General features: G+C 41.4%; 1 protein-coding gene across 1 annotated transcript in view; it reads left to right on the top strand.

The window, feature by feature from the left end:
- Window positions 1-18,390, top strand: part of col4a5 (collagen, type IV, alpha 5 (Alport syndrome)) — a 52,979-nt gene that overhangs the window by 33,005 nt on the left and 1,584 nt on the right. Inside the window, exons 15-49 of the mRNA XM_062444943.1 lie at window positions 24-80; window positions 718-762; window positions 865-918; window positions 1,009-1,047; window positions 1,896-1,989; window positions 2,170-2,454; window positions 2,793-2,882; window positions 3,081-3,151; window positions 3,603-3,794; window positions 3,890-4,058; window positions 4,546-4,638; window positions 4,812-4,916; window positions 5,030-5,127; window positions 5,610-5,760; window positions 5,891-6,004; window positions 7,271-7,438; window positions 8,424-8,513; window positions 9,041-9,187; window positions 9,357-9,455; window positions 9,540-9,629; window positions 9,950-10,089; window positions 10,178-10,304; window positions 10,562-10,741; window positions 10,861-10,911; window positions 11,010-11,195; window positions 13,494-13,502; window positions 15,118-15,126; window positions 15,989-16,122; window positions 16,308-16,380; window positions 16,486-16,557; window positions 16,661-16,789; window positions 17,246-17,344; window positions 17,577-17,789; window positions 17,880-18,057; window positions 18,156-18,270. Of these exons, the coding sequence (XP_062300927.1) occupies window positions 24-80; window positions 718-762; window positions 865-918; window positions 1,009-1,047; window positions 1,896-1,989; window positions 2,170-2,454; window positions 2,793-2,882; window positions 3,081-3,151; window positions 3,603-3,794; window positions 3,890-4,058; window positions 4,546-4,638; window positions 4,812-4,916; window positions 5,030-5,127; window positions 5,610-5,760; window positions 5,891-6,004; window positions 7,271-7,438; window positions 8,424-8,513; window positions 9,041-9,187; window positions 9,357-9,455; window positions 9,540-9,629; window positions 9,950-10,089; window positions 10,178-10,304; window positions 10,562-10,741; window positions 10,861-10,911; window positions 11,010-11,195; window positions 13,494-13,502; window positions 15,118-15,126; window positions 15,989-16,122; window positions 16,308-16,380; window positions 16,486-16,557; window positions 16,661-16,789; window positions 17,246-17,344; window positions 17,577-17,789; window positions 17,880-18,057; window positions 18,156-18,270 (3,966 nt within the window). The remainder of the gene's footprint in view (window positions 1-23; window positions 81-717; window positions 763-864; window positions 919-1,008; window positions 1,048-1,895; window positions 1,990-2,169; window positions 2,455-2,792; window positions 2,883-3,080; window positions 3,152-3,602; window positions 3,795-3,889; window positions 4,059-4,545; window positions 4,639-4,811; window positions 4,917-5,029; window positions 5,128-5,609; window positions 5,761-5,890; window positions 6,005-7,270; window positions 7,439-8,423; window positions 8,514-9,040; window positions 9,188-9,356; window positions 9,456-9,539; window positions 9,630-9,949; window positions 10,090-10,177; window positions 10,305-10,561; window positions 10,742-10,860; window positions 10,912-11,009; window positions 11,196-13,493; window positions 13,503-15,117; window positions 15,127-15,988; window positions 16,123-16,307; window positions 16,381-16,485; window positions 16,558-16,660; window positions 16,790-17,245; window positions 17,345-17,576; window positions 17,790-17,879; window positions 18,058-18,155; window positions 18,271-18,390) is intronic.

Below are 18,390 nucleotides of genomic sequence, written 5' to 3'. Positions count from 1 at the left end.
CGTATGTTTCGTTGTGGTCGTAGGGTCCCTCCGGTGGCCAGAAAGGAGAAAAAGGAGAACTAGGAGAAGCTGGCAAACGGGTGAGTTTAGTCAAATTCATATTTCTTAATATTTCCTCATATCAATCTCAACTGTCACATCTACATGCAGCTCTTATCCCAAACCAGTGGTCACCAAAATGTTTTGGTTGAACCCTTTTTTTGGATAAAAATCTTTTTCCCTCCACTTTCATAACTTGTATTCAACCTTAAGCAGAAACCACTCTGAAGGTTTGACAGTAATTAGCTGTAAATGTTCTACCCAACAGCTGCTCTATACTGTATGTAAAGTGCCTTGAGATTACTTTTGTTGTGATTTGGCACTATAAAAATAAAGATTGATTGATTGATGATCGTCTTTTAAAACATTGCCCTCCAGTTTGGGAAACACTAGCCTAAAGTTAACCTAATTCTAACATTGACCCCAAAACCCAAATAAGAACCTTCACACAATCCTTTGAAGAAGTGAAGATTGGACGAGTTGTCCCGACTTTCCAAAAGGTTCTCCTCACTGTCAAGGTGTAAACTTGAATCTGTTCACACAAAGATATTAGTAGCACACATGTGTTTTACACTCATTTTATTTGTATGACATTTATAATACATGTATTACTCTCTGTACACCTTCTCTGTCATTAAAATCACACTAACCCTGATTGCCATTTTCTTCTCTTTACAGGGCAAACCAGGCAAAGACGGTGACCCCGGTACTCCAGGCTTCCCCGTAAGTGCAACCAACAAACACTGAGAAAATTATACCAATCGATTTTTGATATCGCTGCCTTTTTTCACATCTAACTCCACTTTCTTCCCTCATCTCTATCAGGGAGTCAAAGGAGAGTCAGGCCAGCCAGGTCCTCCAGGCAGGGATGGCGATAGAGTAGGTCTTTGCAAAGTTTACATTTAAAAAAAATCATCAAACGAATCATAAGAAGATGTCATTGATTGTCCTTCTGTCTTTCTTTTCTAGGGACTAAAAGGTGACCGTGGATACCCAGGACCCCCAGGAGTGGTGTGTATTTTCTACTTTATTCTCCTTTTGACAACCTAATCTTAACCTAAGGCTCACTTAGTAGATAACAGTAGCTTCCTGGTGCATTCAACTCAGATCAGATCAGAAGTAGTGTGAAGGGCGCTGTGCAAATAGTGTGTAAGTGGTCTTTAAGGAAGGCATGACTTGGATTTGGTTGCTCCACTAGTGTGAATGTGTGTATTTATGATGAACCCTTCTACTTAACAATAAAAATGTTAAGCAAAAAATGAAGAAGGAAAGAAGGAAAAAAAAGAAAAGTAAATACTGCCTATTGGAAGCGACATCTCAGTGCACTACATTCTTCTAACCACTGGGTGGTGACATTGGCTTTGCTTATTTTTATTTTGTTGATTAAGAGAAAAAAAGCTCCAACATGTTTCAACATCATCAAATGTAATGTAATAAAGATATAATTTCAAAATGTCATAATTGTACCAAATAAATCGACTTTTTGAAGCTTTTCAGTGTGCAGGTGCTCTTTTGCCTTAATTTGCCTAATATCATGTTACCTTACCTTGAAGCATTATTTTGTTTCTCTAAAAAATTCATTGTTTGGATACTTGAAGCCATCTCCCTTGTGTGAATGAGTCCAATCAAGACGCAAAAACTACTTGATGATAATAAGTTTAAAAAGCATGCATCACATTCTTCTGACCATGAGGTGATTGTATCTATCTCCGTCTAGCTTAATCTTTTTTTACTTTATTTAATTATATTTGAAAATATATTGCCAAAGTATTTTGAGTCTTAGGACCAGTTTAGAAACAACGTTTTCCTCTGAATTTTGTTGTCTGAAATTATTTTACATCTGTTTGTCACACCAGGTGGTTGGTGGGAACGGGGGAGGTCGGGTTGGTCCTAAAGGTGAGCCCGGGTTCCCAGGAAACCCAGGAATCAAAGGAGATAGAGGACCAACAGGTACGAACAGAAACACACTCACACAGACATAAAACATTCAGATGCATTCAAGTTTATTATTAGCTTGCTGGCTTTAATTTAACCTCTGTCAGCATTGAGAGCGAACCATTTTTTCTCAAAACATTGTTGCTAACTTCAAATTTGAATGAAGTTCACTAATGAACCTCTTGTCTTCTTCAGGTTTATCAGGACCTCCAGGAGTGCCAGGGCTTCCAGCATCTGGTGGCAGTGGTGGGCCTGGATCTCCAGGCTACCCAGGAGAGAGAGGTCAGAAGGGAGACCCTGGCGCTCCAGGACTCTCCCTTCCAGGTTCCCCTGGTCGTCCAGGAGGTCAAGGACTCCAAGGTCCATCTGGGCCCCCTGGACCTCCCGGCTATTCCTCTGCAGGAAACTGCCTTCCTGGAGAGCCTGGGCGTCCTGGCGTGCAAGGAGATAGAGGTTACCCAGGAGAAACGGGTCAGAAAGGTGAGAGAATATAGAGAAGCTGGAGTTCATTCACAAATCTCACATGATGGTTAAATGTATAGTAGATAATGAGTCACTGCACTCAACCCCACTATGTTCGGATTAATGCTGAATCATCAAAGTCAAAATATATAGTAGACCGGAAATAAAAAAGAATAGGCTTGTGGTATATTGCAAACACTCTTGTGAGGTGTAAAGATGTCTCACATGAAAAGAAATTACGAAAAATACACAAGCAGGAACAATTTTTTGTAAGTTCATGTGAAATAGATAGTAATTATATAATTTAGGTTGTGGGCTGAGGAAACACTGACATCACTGATCTGCTGCTGTTTCAGGTGATAAAGGCGACACCTGTGTGAACTGCTTTGGTGGCACCAGTGGCATCCCTGGACCCCAAGGACCTGCAGGAAAGCCTGGATTCCCAGGTAAGAGGGCACAGTTATGTTTAGCATTTATTCATTTTGGTCGTGGCTCTCCCAGAGTCCTTTTTGCCTTATAGTACTTCCCCCGTTAACCCCGTTCAATCATACATGGTAGTCAAGTTCCTACACATTGATCGGTATCAACAAGTAAATCTATATCAATATCACTTTGTGAAAATCCTTTACTGTTTCCTCCATTAGGATCTCCTGGCAGCCCAGGTACTAAGGGAGACAGAGGATTCCCAGGAACACCTGGTTCATCTGGCCCCGCTGTGAGTACTTCTTTCTTTGTAATTTCTTTTCAGCGCATACTGTCCATAATGCTGGATTTTTTGAAGCTGGATTCTGAAAAAGAAAATAAAAAGGTTCAGAAAATGGCCTCTAAAATGTTTTCACCTTGTATGTTGTTGGAATAAATTGAATTGGAGTCCGATTGTTTTGATTTGAATGCAGTTCGTTTGGTTGATGTCTTGCTTATCATTTTGTATCTTGGTGGATTCATAAATGAACCCTGAAAATGTTCTCTGAGCTTGAAATAAGGGTCACAATATCTTCATTATCTTTCTAATTTTAGTAGTGGGTATAATTTTTTACCATTAAAATTTGTAATTGTCAAGAACTTTTCCCATTCCTGGTCATAAGTCAGAGTTTTTGATTGCATATGTCCTGTGCTAAAATCAAAACTTCCTTTCATCTGCTCTCCCTTCTTCTCCTACTGTGCAGGGTTCCCCCGGTTCTCAAGGTTCTCCGGGATTCCCTGGAGAGAAGGGAGACCCAGGCGATGCAGTCACTGTCAGCGGTGGGAGGGGAGACAAGGGTGACACTGGCTTCCCTGGATCACCGGGTCTGCCAGGTCTGGACGGTCGACCTGGTCGCGATGGACAACCTGGAAATCCTGGACCAAAAGGAGCTTCTGTAGGTGGCCTTCACTCAGTTGGTCCATCAAGTGGATAGACCATCCCTCCATGATCCATTTCATAACTAAAGTGTATTTTTACTGTGTGCGACAGGGCTCTTTGCGGGTGAAAGGAGAGATAGGGCCCCCCGGTGTGTCAGGTTCTCCAGGGCTGCCAGGAGACAGGGGTCCTCCAGGTACCCCTGGTTTTGGACCTCAGGGACCTTCAGGAGAGAAGGGTATCCAGGGCGTTTCAGGAAGACCCGGATCGTCTGGTGCACCTGGTAAGACAATCATTTTAGTGGATGGTCCAATTAAGGAACTTGACTCCTTTCCTGTTTCCATCTGTGCTGAAGTTCAGGGACAGTGCCTTGATTTAAACTTTTAAAGTAGTCTTTTTTTTATAGTAACAATGTATTAAATGACAATGTGTAATGTCAGAGGTGTCACTCACAGTGATGAACCTATAGGGAATTATCTACAGCTCCATTCAGCTTTAAGGAGTTTCAGCTCATTGTTTAGCTTCACTGTTTTGGTTCACTCTCAGCGCTCTGGTAGCGACATTTTCAGCTGCAGCAGGCAGCTGTTTTCAGCAAAAAGCTCTAAAGGCCAACGCTTCACTACCTGCTCAGCATCAAATAGCAAACACACTGTAAATGACAGCTTTTTATCCACTGGACATGGTGGTTCTTTAGTCAAGAAATGGTCCACAACTTTAAACTTGCTTCCTGACTCTCTGACCTAACTCCTGTGCTTTCTCTCGCCATGCAGGTGCTAAAGGTGAGCCAGGTCTGACGATAGCAGAGAAAGGCCTGCCAGGACCCACAGGACAGGATGGCGATCCAGGACTGCCCGGTGGACCAGGTAAACAATCATGATTTTACACTAAAGGACGCGTCGTACTTGAGCATACTGTTGCGAAAAACATGAAGTGATAAAAAACACTGAGTTTAATAAAGATCATATACATCCTCCAATTAGGGAGGATGACACATGTATCTGTTGTCTGATTTTTTGTTTTAATTTTCTGTTGTCAGGTAGCCCAGGTCAGCCCGGGCAGCCTGGTTTCCCTGGATCACCAGGATCAAAGGGTGAACCTGGACTCCCAGGGATCGGACTCCCAGGACAACCAGGATCTAAAGGTAAAGACCCAGAGTTCTCCCCACTCATTTTCTTACCTAATTTAAGCAATTTTTTTCTACCACCTTGTCCTTGTGCATCCTCATTTTCATTCCCCTCACCTTCACTCCTCCAGGATTCCCAGGTATCCCTGGCCAGCCAGGAAGCCCAGGAGGACCAGGCAGACCTGGAGTGGACGGCCTCCCCGGCCAGCCTGGATTCCCCGGAGGCAAGGTACGACCAAATACTTCTGCGAGTAAAATGGGGTGTTCCTATGTACAGAGAGGTCTTAAGATAGCAAATTTAAGCTAACTTTCGGTAGTTTTGTAATAACATGATGAGCTTTTTTACATTGACTAGCTATTTAAATAATTGAAACTCTTACAGATACTTTGGCTAAAATAAGATGAATTGAATGCATCTTAGAATATGTGCTTCTGCCCTCTCTCTGTGATGTTTTGTTTGAAATACACAGAAGATTTATATCTCCTAAAAAATAAAGTGCAGAGCCTCCTAAACTTAGCTTATTTAAACCAAAACATGTATCTTACCGCTTTTGGTTTTTCCAGATATTTCAAGATAAATAGATCAACTTAATCAATTTCAACCAGCATAGTGCAGAGAAAAGAAGGTCCTCTTTAGATGAGCAAAGCTTAGAAGAACCTGAACCTGACCTGAATTTACTGTTTTTGCACCCTGTGTTTTTTTTATGACAGGGTGAACCTGGCTTTGGACTCAATGGTCCTCCCGGTTTACCAGGAGTACCCGGTGGTAAAGGAATACCTGGACCAAAGGGAGATTCTGGTCTCCCTGGTGGCCCTGGATCACCAGGGCGATCTGGATTTGATGGTGGCCCAGGACCTAAAGGTATTTTGTTGTTCTGTTACTGTGAGTTACTCCATGGGTTACTCCAGTTACTCCTTCATCTCCTGTCCACCCAAAAACCCCTCAACCCGTCTGACGGTACACTGAGCTGACTCTCACTTCCTCTCTCCAGGTGACTCCGGTTTACCTGGTATTTCTGGAGCTCGTGGCCCACCTGGATCTCCCTCTCCTGGTTCAGTTGGGTCCCCAGGCTCCACTGGACCGCCAGGCCCAATGGGTCCACCAGGTAAGACACATAAGATGGATTTGCAATTTTTCTGGACAGTTCTTTAAGCTCTTAATAAAATCAGAATAGAACAGAAATTAGTAGTCCTGTGTGTAACTTTGAGTAAAGAATTTGCTAAATTTGTATATTGTCTGTACATGTCTTTGTGATTGTATATTTGTTTGGATTGCTAATGTCACCAAAGACATTGTGCCTGATCACCCACTTATCCACTTTTTGAGTTTGTAAAAGTGTTTGGATGTCAGTTTGGTGCAGGGGTTTAAACTGTATACTGAACATTTAACATTTGAGCACCCCAAAGCACGTTACTGAATGTTGAGGGTTTTGTTTGGTGGATTGACAAGCGTGAGCAAAGTCACCCTGCTTCTTGATATATGTTTATCCTTTTGGGTTTGGGGTGCACGACAGTTACCACACCACTGGATGGAAACCTTTATCTGTGAAGGTTTTCTTCATGGATCTGTCTTCTCTCTACTTTCATTTTGAGCCACCAGAAATGCCACATCACTCACACCTTGTCTTGGTTGCGTCACAATCTTCTGCACTCTTCACGTTGTTTCTCTGTTTGCACAGCTTATGTTGCACACAGCAACACACATCAGGCTCCCATTTTAACATCACAAGAGTCTCTTTCTTTGCGGGCACACCAATCGTAAACTAACCTCACGGTTTACAGCCTCAGTTTTTGCAGCCTGTCACCATGGCACTCTTATCTCATGCATATTCAGAGTGTTCGAAAACCAACTTCATATAGGACATCTTAATGCATTTAATGCATTTTACTTTGTTCTCCTTATCTCATCGTCGGCTTAATCCATTGCTCCGTCCTCTGCGCTTTGACACACGCCCCTTCCTTACATTCGACTCCCTGATGCCAAGGCGAGAAAGGTATTGTAACCCAATACAGGTGCAGGCTGATGGCCATTTAATGGTGAAACATGTTGCACATGAAATTTTAAAATTCACAATTAAGGTGTTAATTAAGAGATTGTATTCAGTAATTATCTGCTTTCTCTTTTACAAAACACACAATTAACTTGCATCATGACTGTATTGGGCAGGTGCCTGAAGATAAAGAAGAAAGCAGCCAGATTTTTGCTTCTGGTGTTATTTGTGGTTCTCATCACTCAGGCAATAAAACACAGACAGCATTTGGTATAAAAATAAAAAAACGAAAACTTCTTGGAATGATTCATAACCTGTCAACCTGGAGTTTAAAGACATTACCATATTCGGGGATTGAAATTGTTTTTATCATCATCACAGGTTTCCCAGGATCAAATGGAGAGAAGGGAGACGCCGGTGGTCCAGGTTTAGATGTCCCAGGACAGCCAGGAGACAGAGGAAGTCCAGGTTTCCCAGGTTCCCCAGGACCAGTTGGTTCCCCTGGATCCCCTGGAGGATCTGGACGGGATGGTCTGCCTGGACTACCAGGTAAACTATAACATCATTAAACCATACAGTGATGAAGGAATCTGTGGGCAACAGTCAAATCTGAGCTGGTAATAACCAGAATGACTGATACAAGATCTGGAGTGATGAGATCTGGAGCAAAAGGCTAATTTAGGGTTTGCTAGCATGAGGTATTTATACTTACATAGAGAGGTGGTCCCCTTCCACAGAGCACGCCACGTTGCGTTGCTATGTTTCTACAGTAGCCCAGAATGGACAAACCAAACACTGGCTCTACAGAGAAGGCTTTTTTGCGAGTTTGCGTTCACCATAGGTTCTCCTACATGCTTGGAGGGGAGGGGTATTCAGTTGGTTAAAGTTGGCAAGACCCACAGTCTATCAAGTAACACAATGTACTATGATTAAAAAGCGCAAGCATGTTCCTACCTTCATGTTCTTCTGACCTTGTGGATTGCCTATGTGGTATGGTTACCGTAACACCTTTATAATAAAGAAATGCCATGTTGACTTCGAGTGATCATTCGTGCTCGCAGCCGTAGAATAGACTTAGTTTAACTGAATGGCTAAGAAATCGCCAAATGACCTACTTTAACGAATTTAGTTAATTTATATAAGGAATCACTTTTATGAGGGTCACAGGCACAGACAATAAACTTGGTATTTCATAATTCTGGTAGTAGCGCTGCAGCAGATGCAAACTAATCTTAAACCTATCGCCTATTCATTATAATGTTGATGGACATAAATTGGACAAATTCTTTTGCCTTAATAATGATAAAAATAGTAACAAAAAGGTCAGATCGGGAACCCATATATGCATAATATATGCATAATGTCTCCTTGTTGCATTTAGTGTTGCTTGTAATGACCAGGGCTTATGCCTTTTAAAAAAACTGGGATGTAAAAAATGAAACATGAATCCCTACTGCTGACTATAGCTATTCATGTGATTATTAACTCCCTCTCAAATTAAATACTTCTATTGTTTATTTTTGACTGGCTGCAGGTACCAAAGGAGACATGGGTCAAATGGGAGCTCCAGGACCTAGTGGAGGACCCGGTGGCCCTGGAGGACCAGGTGGTCCAGGAATTAAAGGTATTCAACACACTTGTCAATCACTCATCTCTCTCAACTCTTACACACAGCCCTAGAAAGGTATATGACATACATAGTAGGTTCCAAGTTATGTTTCCCACTTTGTGTAACTTTTTAATGTAAGAAAATTGTTGTTTAAGTAAAACATGCTTAACAAAGTTTTTCAGTGAACATTTAACATGTGTAAACACTGGTTTTAAGAACCACTTTAGAGTTTCCAAGTCAGAAAGCTTAAAAAAATATTTTTTCCATCTGTGATCAAAACTAACCTTAACCCAGAAATGGAAGAAAGAAAAAGCAAAAACATGAAGGAAGGAACATTTCATGATATTTTCATATTAATAAATATATATTTTGTTTTTTTCTTTTGCTTAACATAATAAGATAGAAATTCAGTTCATGAAGGCGTTAACAAATAATTTACTACATATTCAATGGCAGGAAGTAATGTACAGACATCACAGCAACAAGTACTTAACTCAAAGACATCACCTAAACATAAATTCATATTCTGTCATCCTCCATAGGTGACTCTGGATTCCCAGGTAGGGATGGCACGCCCGGTGGCCCAGGTTCTAAAGGAGAGAGGGGTGACCCTGGTCTCCAGGGACCTCCAGGACCCGCTCAGTCACCAGTGGCCTTGAAGGGAGCCAAAGGAGACTCAGGACTACCAGGTACAGCTAAAAAACTGCCTTCACTGCCCCTCAACAAGTAATTGCAATGATGTTTTTGGTCTCAAGATGTTATTTTTCTCAGATATATGAAAAATTCTGCAAGTGTGATGATTGTCTCTCACCCCTATTATTAAAAATTTGTTGTATTTTTTGTGTGTCTGTTCTACAGGTTCACCAGGTTTTCCAGGTCAGAAAGGTATTGCTGGTGTCCCCGGTGACTCTGGAGTGCCAGGATCAGATGGACGTCCTGGACTTCCTGGACCATCAGGTATGGGTTTAGACAAACATGCATGCATACTGTACACACACTCATACAAAGAGATCTCCAACAAGTTGTTTCCGTTGTGCACAGGTCCTAAGGGAGATGCTGGCATCCCAGGATCCCCAGGAGGTCCTGGAGCTACGGGACTGAAAGGCAGTATGGGAGAAATAGGATTTCCAGGTGGGTTTGAACATCTGAAAGCTCTCTATAAAATCTTTATTTACTACATAGCTGTTGATCAATGTTACTACATTTCTTCCAAAATTAGGATTAAGTGCCAAAATTCATTAAGCAATTTAGGGTTTTTTTGTAAAATATTGTAATTCTGGTGATAATCAGTGACTGATACTACCTGAGAAATTATTTCAGGATGATTTTTACAAATCTGACTTACAGTCCCAACATGATAACATACGTTTTTATATCAGTTATTATGTATAGCCTACTATGAAATTTCTATGACCCTCCTTTTGCTGTTGTCACTGTTATAATTTTCACAGGACCGTCTGGGCAGAAGGGTTTATCAGGTCAGTCAGGTCGGTCAGGAGCCCCAGGACTGCCAGGAGCACCTGGTTTCCCTGGAGCCAAAGGTGATCCAGGTAGTGCTGGAGTTGGAGCACCAGGGCAAGCAGGAGCCAAGGTAGAGGATTCAACCACAGAAATTTCTAGGAAAACGTCAAACTACAAATAAAAATTCACACTTTTATTATATTTTATGTGTTGCACAGGGTGAGCCAGGCCAGCCAGGGTTCCCAGGAAGTCCAGGACTGAAAGGAGGTCCAGGATCATCTGGTCTCCCAGGTTTACCAGGAGGACCAGGAACCAAAGGCGACCCTGGCCTCCCAGGATTCCAAGGTGCAGTGGTTTTATTGGTTTTAGTATTATATATTTGTTTCTGTTGAAGTAGCTAGTTTTCAAGTTTGGCATGTAGCATGTCTCTGATAGTACTGAAAGTTTAGAATGACTTCAAAGTTGCAAATATTAGATGCCAAAAAACATTTTCCTTCGTTAAATCATGATGCATTTCATAGTTTTGGTATTAAGTTGCCAGTTAAAACAACGGCAGTGTTACTGATGTTTTTGTACGTCTGTTCTGTTTTCTCTCGTGTCAGGTTCTCCTGGTATTCCTGGTCCTAAGGGTCTTGATGGTGGACCCGGTGCCCCAGGTCTCAGTGGAGCTCCTGGTAGACCAGGAGAGTCTGGCCGACCAGGAGGACCAGGGTTCCCAGGAGACAAGGGTCAGCCAGGTCGGGATGGGATCCCAGGACCGGCTGGAGTCAAAGGAGACCCAGGTAATCTTGTTCAGAATAATTCATTATGCTGAATATTCAAAATTGGAAACCCTTTTGTCAATGTTGCTTGAATATTGTTTTAGTTTTGTAGCCTACAATTTTATTCTTATCGATTCCAGGGCCTCCTGGTTACGGTGGTCCAGGTGCCCCTGGGTCTCCAGGATTTCCAGGTTAGTATCCACCCATTACACACACACACATACTACCATTTAAATTTTTTCTCCACAGTTATACAACTATCTAACATTCACTCGCACTTTCTGTTAAGGTGCTAAGGGAGACCCAGGTCTTCCTGGCCCATCCGGCAGCCCTGGTTTCCCCGGTTCAAAAGGAGACAATGGCTTCCCTGGCCTACCTGGTGCTTCAGGCAACAGTGGCCCTCCTGGGCCTCCCGGACTGGCTCTGCAAGGCCCCAAAGGACTCCAAGGACCTCCAGGACCACCTGGAAGATCCGGTAAGGAACTAGAAATAGTAATAGTAACCAAGAGTACTGTCAGAAGTTGCTGCCTGGTTTCCTGAGACTTAATTAGACCTAGGTCAAATTCTGGTTTGTTTTACTCCACCTAGAGTAACTGGGAGCCGGTTGTTCCTTCAAGGTTCCTTTAAAACATTTTCTAAATTGTCCTAATGCAATAAATCTTACTCATCTGGTATAACAAGTAGGATAAAGGATCAAAACGATACTTTTACATGTTTTAAAGTATTAACTACAAATCATCTCAACTTTACATTACCGTCAACCTTTTTGACCCCGTAACTGTTGTTTTTCCTTGTTGGTGTTTAAATCCACCAACAAGGTGCTGATTTCAAGCTCGCTAAGAAACAGCACTGTATTCTGGAGTGGCAAATCTGGAAGACTAACAGTAAGCATACATTGATAATTTGGTTGTTTCAAAGCATTGCCGTGTACTGATGGACTCTTAAATCTTAGATTTTGGAGTTTCTAACAACAAATAAAAAGAGCTCAATGAGATGGGTTACCTATTGCCTATCTTTCAACCCTAGAAAGTTGATTTTCATAATGAACTGAAACGAGTGACTTGCTGGAAGCCTATGAAATCATTATGTGTTATGTTTTGCAAGATGCAGTTTGTAGTTAATGGTCTAAAATGTACAAAACCTCCAGCATATTTTTGGGTATAGCTGCAGTCTAAAGAAGAGACTACTTTTCAATTATATTGTGAATTGAGTTTATTCAGTTCACAATACCTCATTTCAGTCAGTCTCTCGTCACAAAACCAGCGTAAACCAAGCAGCAAATGGCAGCAAACCAAATGCACTTTAAATGTGAATGCTTTGATCTCCATGATTGATTTGCATGGGACACACGTTGTTTCACCAATCACCACCACCGGTGTAAGAATCATGTCACTGTTCGAACACCAACACACCCGTCCAGTCAATTTATCGAGAACACTGAGCACGGATGATTAAAGTTTCTGCTGCCATGCACTTTTCCTTCACACCCAAACCCCTTCTCACCAGGAAGGGTCTCAGTGTTCATCACACACCAATCACCCCAAAAGAGCATGGGATAATGTCACTTTGTTGTCCATGTCATCATCCATTTTTTCTTTCTTTGTTTTTTTCTTTTATCCACCAATCCATCAGTCCCCATGTCTCTTCACCCCCTTGCCCTCTTCTCCAGATCCCAAAATGGGGGGAGTCTGTAATCTATCCATCTCTCCACAGCCCTGAAGTACTGTGTATGTGTTTGTCTGCTTGTCCGACCATCGTCACCGGCGTGTGTCCGCTGTTTGTTGGTTCTTTTTTTGTTTTTTTGAAACAATGTTGGTGTTAAGCAGCTAAGCCCATGACCAAACCCTTACACATTTTATTAAGTCAGTTCAGAATTGGATCAATTTCAGTTTAAATGTGTGGCACCTGACTCTGATAATTGAGATCTAGTGCCATTTCAGAATGGACAAGGAACAGAAAATAGGCAACGTTCATTTTCTTGACCAACATCAAAAACCATAAACCTTAGAGGCAAGTTGAGTGTTGGGGTTTGCATTTGGCTTTGCTGTCCTGAGTGTTTTGTCCAACCAATCAGTAATCTGCATGGGCACTGTCTGTCCAACACACATAATAAACACACACACACCTCTAGAACAAGCCTAACACAGTGCTGGAGTAAGTGGGCAACCCTGACACGAACCCAAGTAATTAACAATATTGCTGTATAATGCACTATTTCCAATTTTATAGGAAGAGATGCACTGAGAATAATGTAATAATCCTAAATAATGTTACTGAATGAAAAGAGAATGAGCAGTAATATATAAATATAATATTAAATGAAAATGTGGTGGATAATGACATGAAAGTAAATGACAAAAATAAAAACTCATTACTCATTACACTTTTTTCTTATGTAGCTATTATGTTATATGTTATTCGATTGAATGTAACTTCATTTTTAGGCCGAAATCATTGGATTTCTGTTGTGCCACATTTGTTGGAAACTGCTCAATGTGCATGGTTATAATGATTTAAAGCCTCAACAGTAACATTTAGTGTCCTATTTATTCATAATATTCACCTTAATGTGTTTTTCTTTTAAATTATTGGTAATTGTCAGCACTGACCACACGCCAGCACTATGCCAGACTAGAAAACATTGCCCCCGAGTGTTTTTTTATTTTTTTATTTGCTATGACATTTTACCTCTGTTTCCTGTGGCTTGGCCCCACCCACTGTGGTGTGGCCCCGCTGCCCCTCTCGTGATGACGCGTGCTTCCGGCCACCGCAGGTCCCCCAGGTCAGATCAACGACGTCCAGACTTTTACTGCACGTTCCTTACAGCTACTTTGCTGTATCACACCGACTGACTTTAACCTCACTATCTGAGCAACCGGTTATAAATTTCACCTAAAAAACTTTCTGGGAAATCTCAGCATTTTCTATTTTCTGACACTTTTACTCCTCTCTAACGACTATCTCCTTTCACTTTCCATGCACACTGATGGTAGTATAATAATGCACCTTTAACAAGTAAGCACCTTTTTGAATATTTTTTATCAATGAAAAAAAAAATACTGCACCTGATATTTTAAAAACTAAGTAGTAGTTTGGCACAGTTAGCATGTTATCTGGATCACATGTAGTACACATTCAAAATGTGTTATGCATACAGCACCCAACAGTCTGTGCACAAAAACTCACCGTATAATTAACTCACCTGGAACGTTAAATCATTGTTTTGTTTTTTAGTATGTGTCACATCCTGTTATTCCAGTTGTGTCAAATGTACTGAGATACAGTTGTTCGTACTTAAGCATTAAATCGTTTATTATCATTTAGACCTACTGAAGCTTAAAGGTTCACCCTGTAATTTTGTTATAGTTTCCAGCAGTGACTTCCAAATACCCAAATTTCTACCCAATTCACTGTTAAAAGTCTCTCCTGAGCCCCCTGCAGGTCACATGGTTGTAAAAAAAAAACAACAAACAAACAAAAACAATGTGCTGTGGAAATGCACATGGATTACAAAACTGTTTGTTCTGAGCACAGAAATGGAAAAACAAGCAGTTTAACATCTAGCTTAGAAAAGCAAAAGGCTCTCGTTTTTTTGCAACAAAATGTTTTATATATATATATATATACAGTATATATGTCATATTTTAATTCAGTGGATTGAATACCAAATGACATTACTTTAAAGCTACTTTTAAATATCCCCTCTCTTTATGCTGAGTAGTACTCAGTAGAAGACTACATCTTGGCTGAGTTCACCTTCCAGATACTCTTTCTTTTCTCCATGCCTGGCAGTGATCTTGAATTACTTAAATTGTGCATTTACATTTTCAACTATAGGTTAGAAAACAAAACATTATAAAATATAAAATCAAGCTTGTTTTACAGGATCGGAAGAAATATCCAGATATCGTTGTCCAAATCAAAACAAAACCACATCTCATCATTTAGGTTCAAGACATTTTGACAGCAAAAAATTGTTTATTATACTTAACGGCCTCCATAGATAGTCCATAGTTATTAATCCACGTGCTTTGTACCATATCAGTATTTTTCCACCATGTGACTTCCGGGGTGCTAGGAGCTGCATCAAAATTCCAGGTTTAACTTTAAGATTCTCCCACTTTTACATGAACAAGCAGCTCATTTTTAATTATAACTACACCTCGAAACAGTCTGCATTCATGTAAACATACCAGCTCCTCAACAGTAGATTAATATAAATCATCTCGAGACTAAAACAACAGATTTTTCAGGCTACTTAAGAAAAATATCACTGTTGTTGTTCCGTCTGACAGTATTTCTGCACTGATGCTTGCTTCTGTCTAAACCTCCTCTTCTTTTTTGCCCTGTGCCGTCAACTCGGCTCCGCTTTACCCGGGAATACTGGGAACCCATAGGTCTTCAAGGTTAGACTCAAGTGGTTTGATGGTTTTAATACATGCTTTGGTACATGCTCTTACAATGGGATTTTTGGGGGAAATGAAGGACAACTTTTAAAGCGGGTTTATAAGTGTTTCTTGCAAGGTTGGGTTTGCTTCACTTCAAATGCTCTTAGGTTAAAATGTAAATTGAGAATGATTAGAAACGTATAGATAAAGACGTTACATTATTGTATTCAGAAACATTGATTTTGCTATATTAATGCTTTAAGATGAATTTATCCCGACCCCTTATTGTGGTATGTTGGTCTGTTTTTAATATCAAGGTAATAACATGGAGGGGGTAAATATGAGTGAAAAGGTTTTAAGAAGCAGCTCATGTGTCGATTATTAAAAACTTGTGCTTTGACCATCTCTTTATCCCACAGGACAGTCCAGACGTCTCCCTCAGTGCTCATAATCACATTTATTAAAGAAAACCTGAACATATACACACACATACATCCAGCTTTGTTACTGTTATACACGATCATCTTTACTTGTGTCATAAAGGTTTCCAAGAATGAATTCTACTATCTGGTTTTTAAACTAAATATGTTAATATACTTATCTGAGATACTCCTTTTTGTTTGTTTAGTTCATTCTGCATTGTAGAAAGTGAGGTCTGGATCAGCTCAGTTTCCATTTATTCAGTTCATAATACACTTTATTGTAAAAAAAAAAAAAAAAAAAAAAAAGGCTGATATTTAAGGTAGATGAGCAGATAATTTCAAACACTAGATGGCAGTAAAGTCCACTTATTGAATTGATAAATGGAAACTAAACTGATCTGATCAGAAACATACAACATAATCACACCATACCTGACCTCTGATGTCTGTCTATGAAGGTGGACCCGGCCCAGATGGTCCTCGTGGACAGCCAGGAAGTGGCGGCATCAAGGGAGAAAAGGGTATTGCAGGCGCTCCCGGACAGCCGGGTTTCCCTGGACAGAAGGGAGATCTTGGTAATCCAGGATTCTCGGTAAGAGCAAACTAGAGTGTAATGTGAAGGTATCAAACACAAACTAGGCTTATTTGTATCAAACTTATTTGGTTTTGTATGATATTTAAATTGTGACAATGATGGGTAAATTGAATTTCTTATGGATGGTCAGACGTAAGTGCTCAGGAGCTGAGATCTAACTGTCTGGACATCTTTCTCATCAGGGTCCCTCTGGTATTCCTGGTGGCCCTGGTTCGAAGGGAGACATCGGTCTGCCTGGCGTTCCCGGATTCCCTGGTTAGCCCACAATAACAGCATTTGTCTAATTCCTCTTCCTGTTCAAAAAACCTGTTTATGATCCTGGCAAGATCTAAATATTTGTCCTGTTTGTATCTGTGCCAGGACCGAAGGGAGACTCAGGAATTCCAGGATCTAGCGGCCTTCCTGGAGATCCTGGTGATGTCGGACTTCCTGGTGGGTGAACACATTTACCATGTTAACTTCATTCCAGTTATTGAACCACAAAGACATTATTTCACATTAATTATTGTTGTCTTCTGTAACTTTTGATCCACAGGACCTCAAGGTGATCCTGGTGTATCTCCAGCCCCTATTGTGGTGAAAGGAGAACGAGGACCCCCCGGTCCTTTAGGCCAGCCTGGTGGACCGGGATCACCTGGCGCCCCTGGACGTGATGGTAGCCCAGGTGGGTACATTTGGACTCTTGAATGTCTAGGGCGAGTTTCATTTCGGGATGATTCAGCATAACTATACTGATTTTAGTGATGTTTGAGTTTTCTGATGTTATTGTAATAAATGACAATTGACACAAGAGGGAGCCCTTCCTTTAACTCAGTAAAAGTGACACCAGAAGTTGTATTTATTGCTGTAAAGATATTTTTACATTTCACGTTTATTTTTTTAACTAATGTGTCTAGTGATGTTTTAGTAATTTTTTTGTATCAGCCCACCAGTAGGCTATAAGTACAAGGAAGAAGGCTCAGCTTTATTGCCCTTAACCCTAACACATACCTCTCAATACTACAGAGAAATTTGTAACAGAAAATGTTTATCAGAAAGTAGAATTTGTGATGACTTCTTTTGTAAATTAAGCTTTGAAAAATTGTTGAGTGATCTGTTACCTCTCTGTCTCTGCTCTCAGGTCAGGCTGGTGATCCTGGAGACTCTGGTCCAGAGGGTCCCCCTGGATTCAGCGGCCCACCAGGCAGGAAGGGAGACAATGGACCCTCCGGTCAGCCTGGTAAGTGTCTCTGCTGTACTCTCAGTGTATCTGCTGTCCTCTCAGTGGTGAGTCTAGCATCCCTTGGTGTTTTCAGCAAAAGACAAAAAATACTGACTGTCCTGCTTTTGCAGTTTTATTTTTGTATAATTCAACAAACATTCAACATTATTTTGCCTAAATTGAACAATCTCTATGATCCCAGTGGCTTCCCATTTCTAATACACCCACTTGGCATATCTCCTGATCACAGGTGCACCTGGCTACCCTGGTCCCCCTGGTTCAGACGGCCCACAGGGTCCTCCCGGTCCTCCAGGATCAGTTTCAGCAGCCCACGGCTTCCTCATCACCCGACATAGTCAGGGTTCGGATGTGCCATTCTGTCCTGATGGTACTGGCCTAGTCTACGACGGATACTCGCTGCTGTACGTGCAGGGCAATGAGAGGGCACACGGACAGGACCTTGGTATGAAAGATTTTTGTTTCTTTATTAAACATGAAACCTTTACGCCCTCAATTTGTTAAATATTTGACCCCTCCTCATCGTCTCTTCCAGGCACGGCCGGCAGCTGTCTGCGCAGGTTTAGCACCATGCCCTTCATGTTCTGCAATATCAACAACGTCTGCAACTTCGCCTCCCGCAACGACTACTCCTACTGGCTGTCTACACCCCAGCCCATGCCCATGTCCATGGCCCCCATCACTGGAGAGGGCATCAAGCCTTTCATCAGCAGGTAGGGATGGGCAGACAGGTGACATGAAGGAGAGGAGTACTGGATTAGAAGAAGGGAACATGTTTGGTGTTTAATTTGACTTTTCTGTATGCGTATAGGTGTGCAGTGTGTGAAGCTCCAGCCATGGTGATTGCAGTCCACAGTCAAACCATCCAGATTCCCACTTGCCCTGCGAACTGGGCGCCTCTGTGGATAGGATACTCTTTCATGATGGTAAGATGTGACACATTTACGTAACTCTTTATTACAGTCTAATTTATCCCAATCTTTCATACAGAAACGTTTTGTTAGGACTGCAACCTGATCAGAGCCATATACTTCATCTGCTCCTTT

Source organism: Scomber scombrus, chromosome 23, assembly GCF_963691925.1.
Source record: "Scomber scombrus chromosome 23, fScoSco1.1, whole genome shotgun sequence".
NCBI classification, from domain to species: domain Eukaryota; kingdom Metazoa; phylum Chordata; class Actinopteri; order Scombriformes; family Scombridae; genus Scomber; species Scomber scombrus.
Note: the sequence above shows the minus strand (reverse complement) of the source record. Positions and strands in the feature narration are given on the sequence as shown.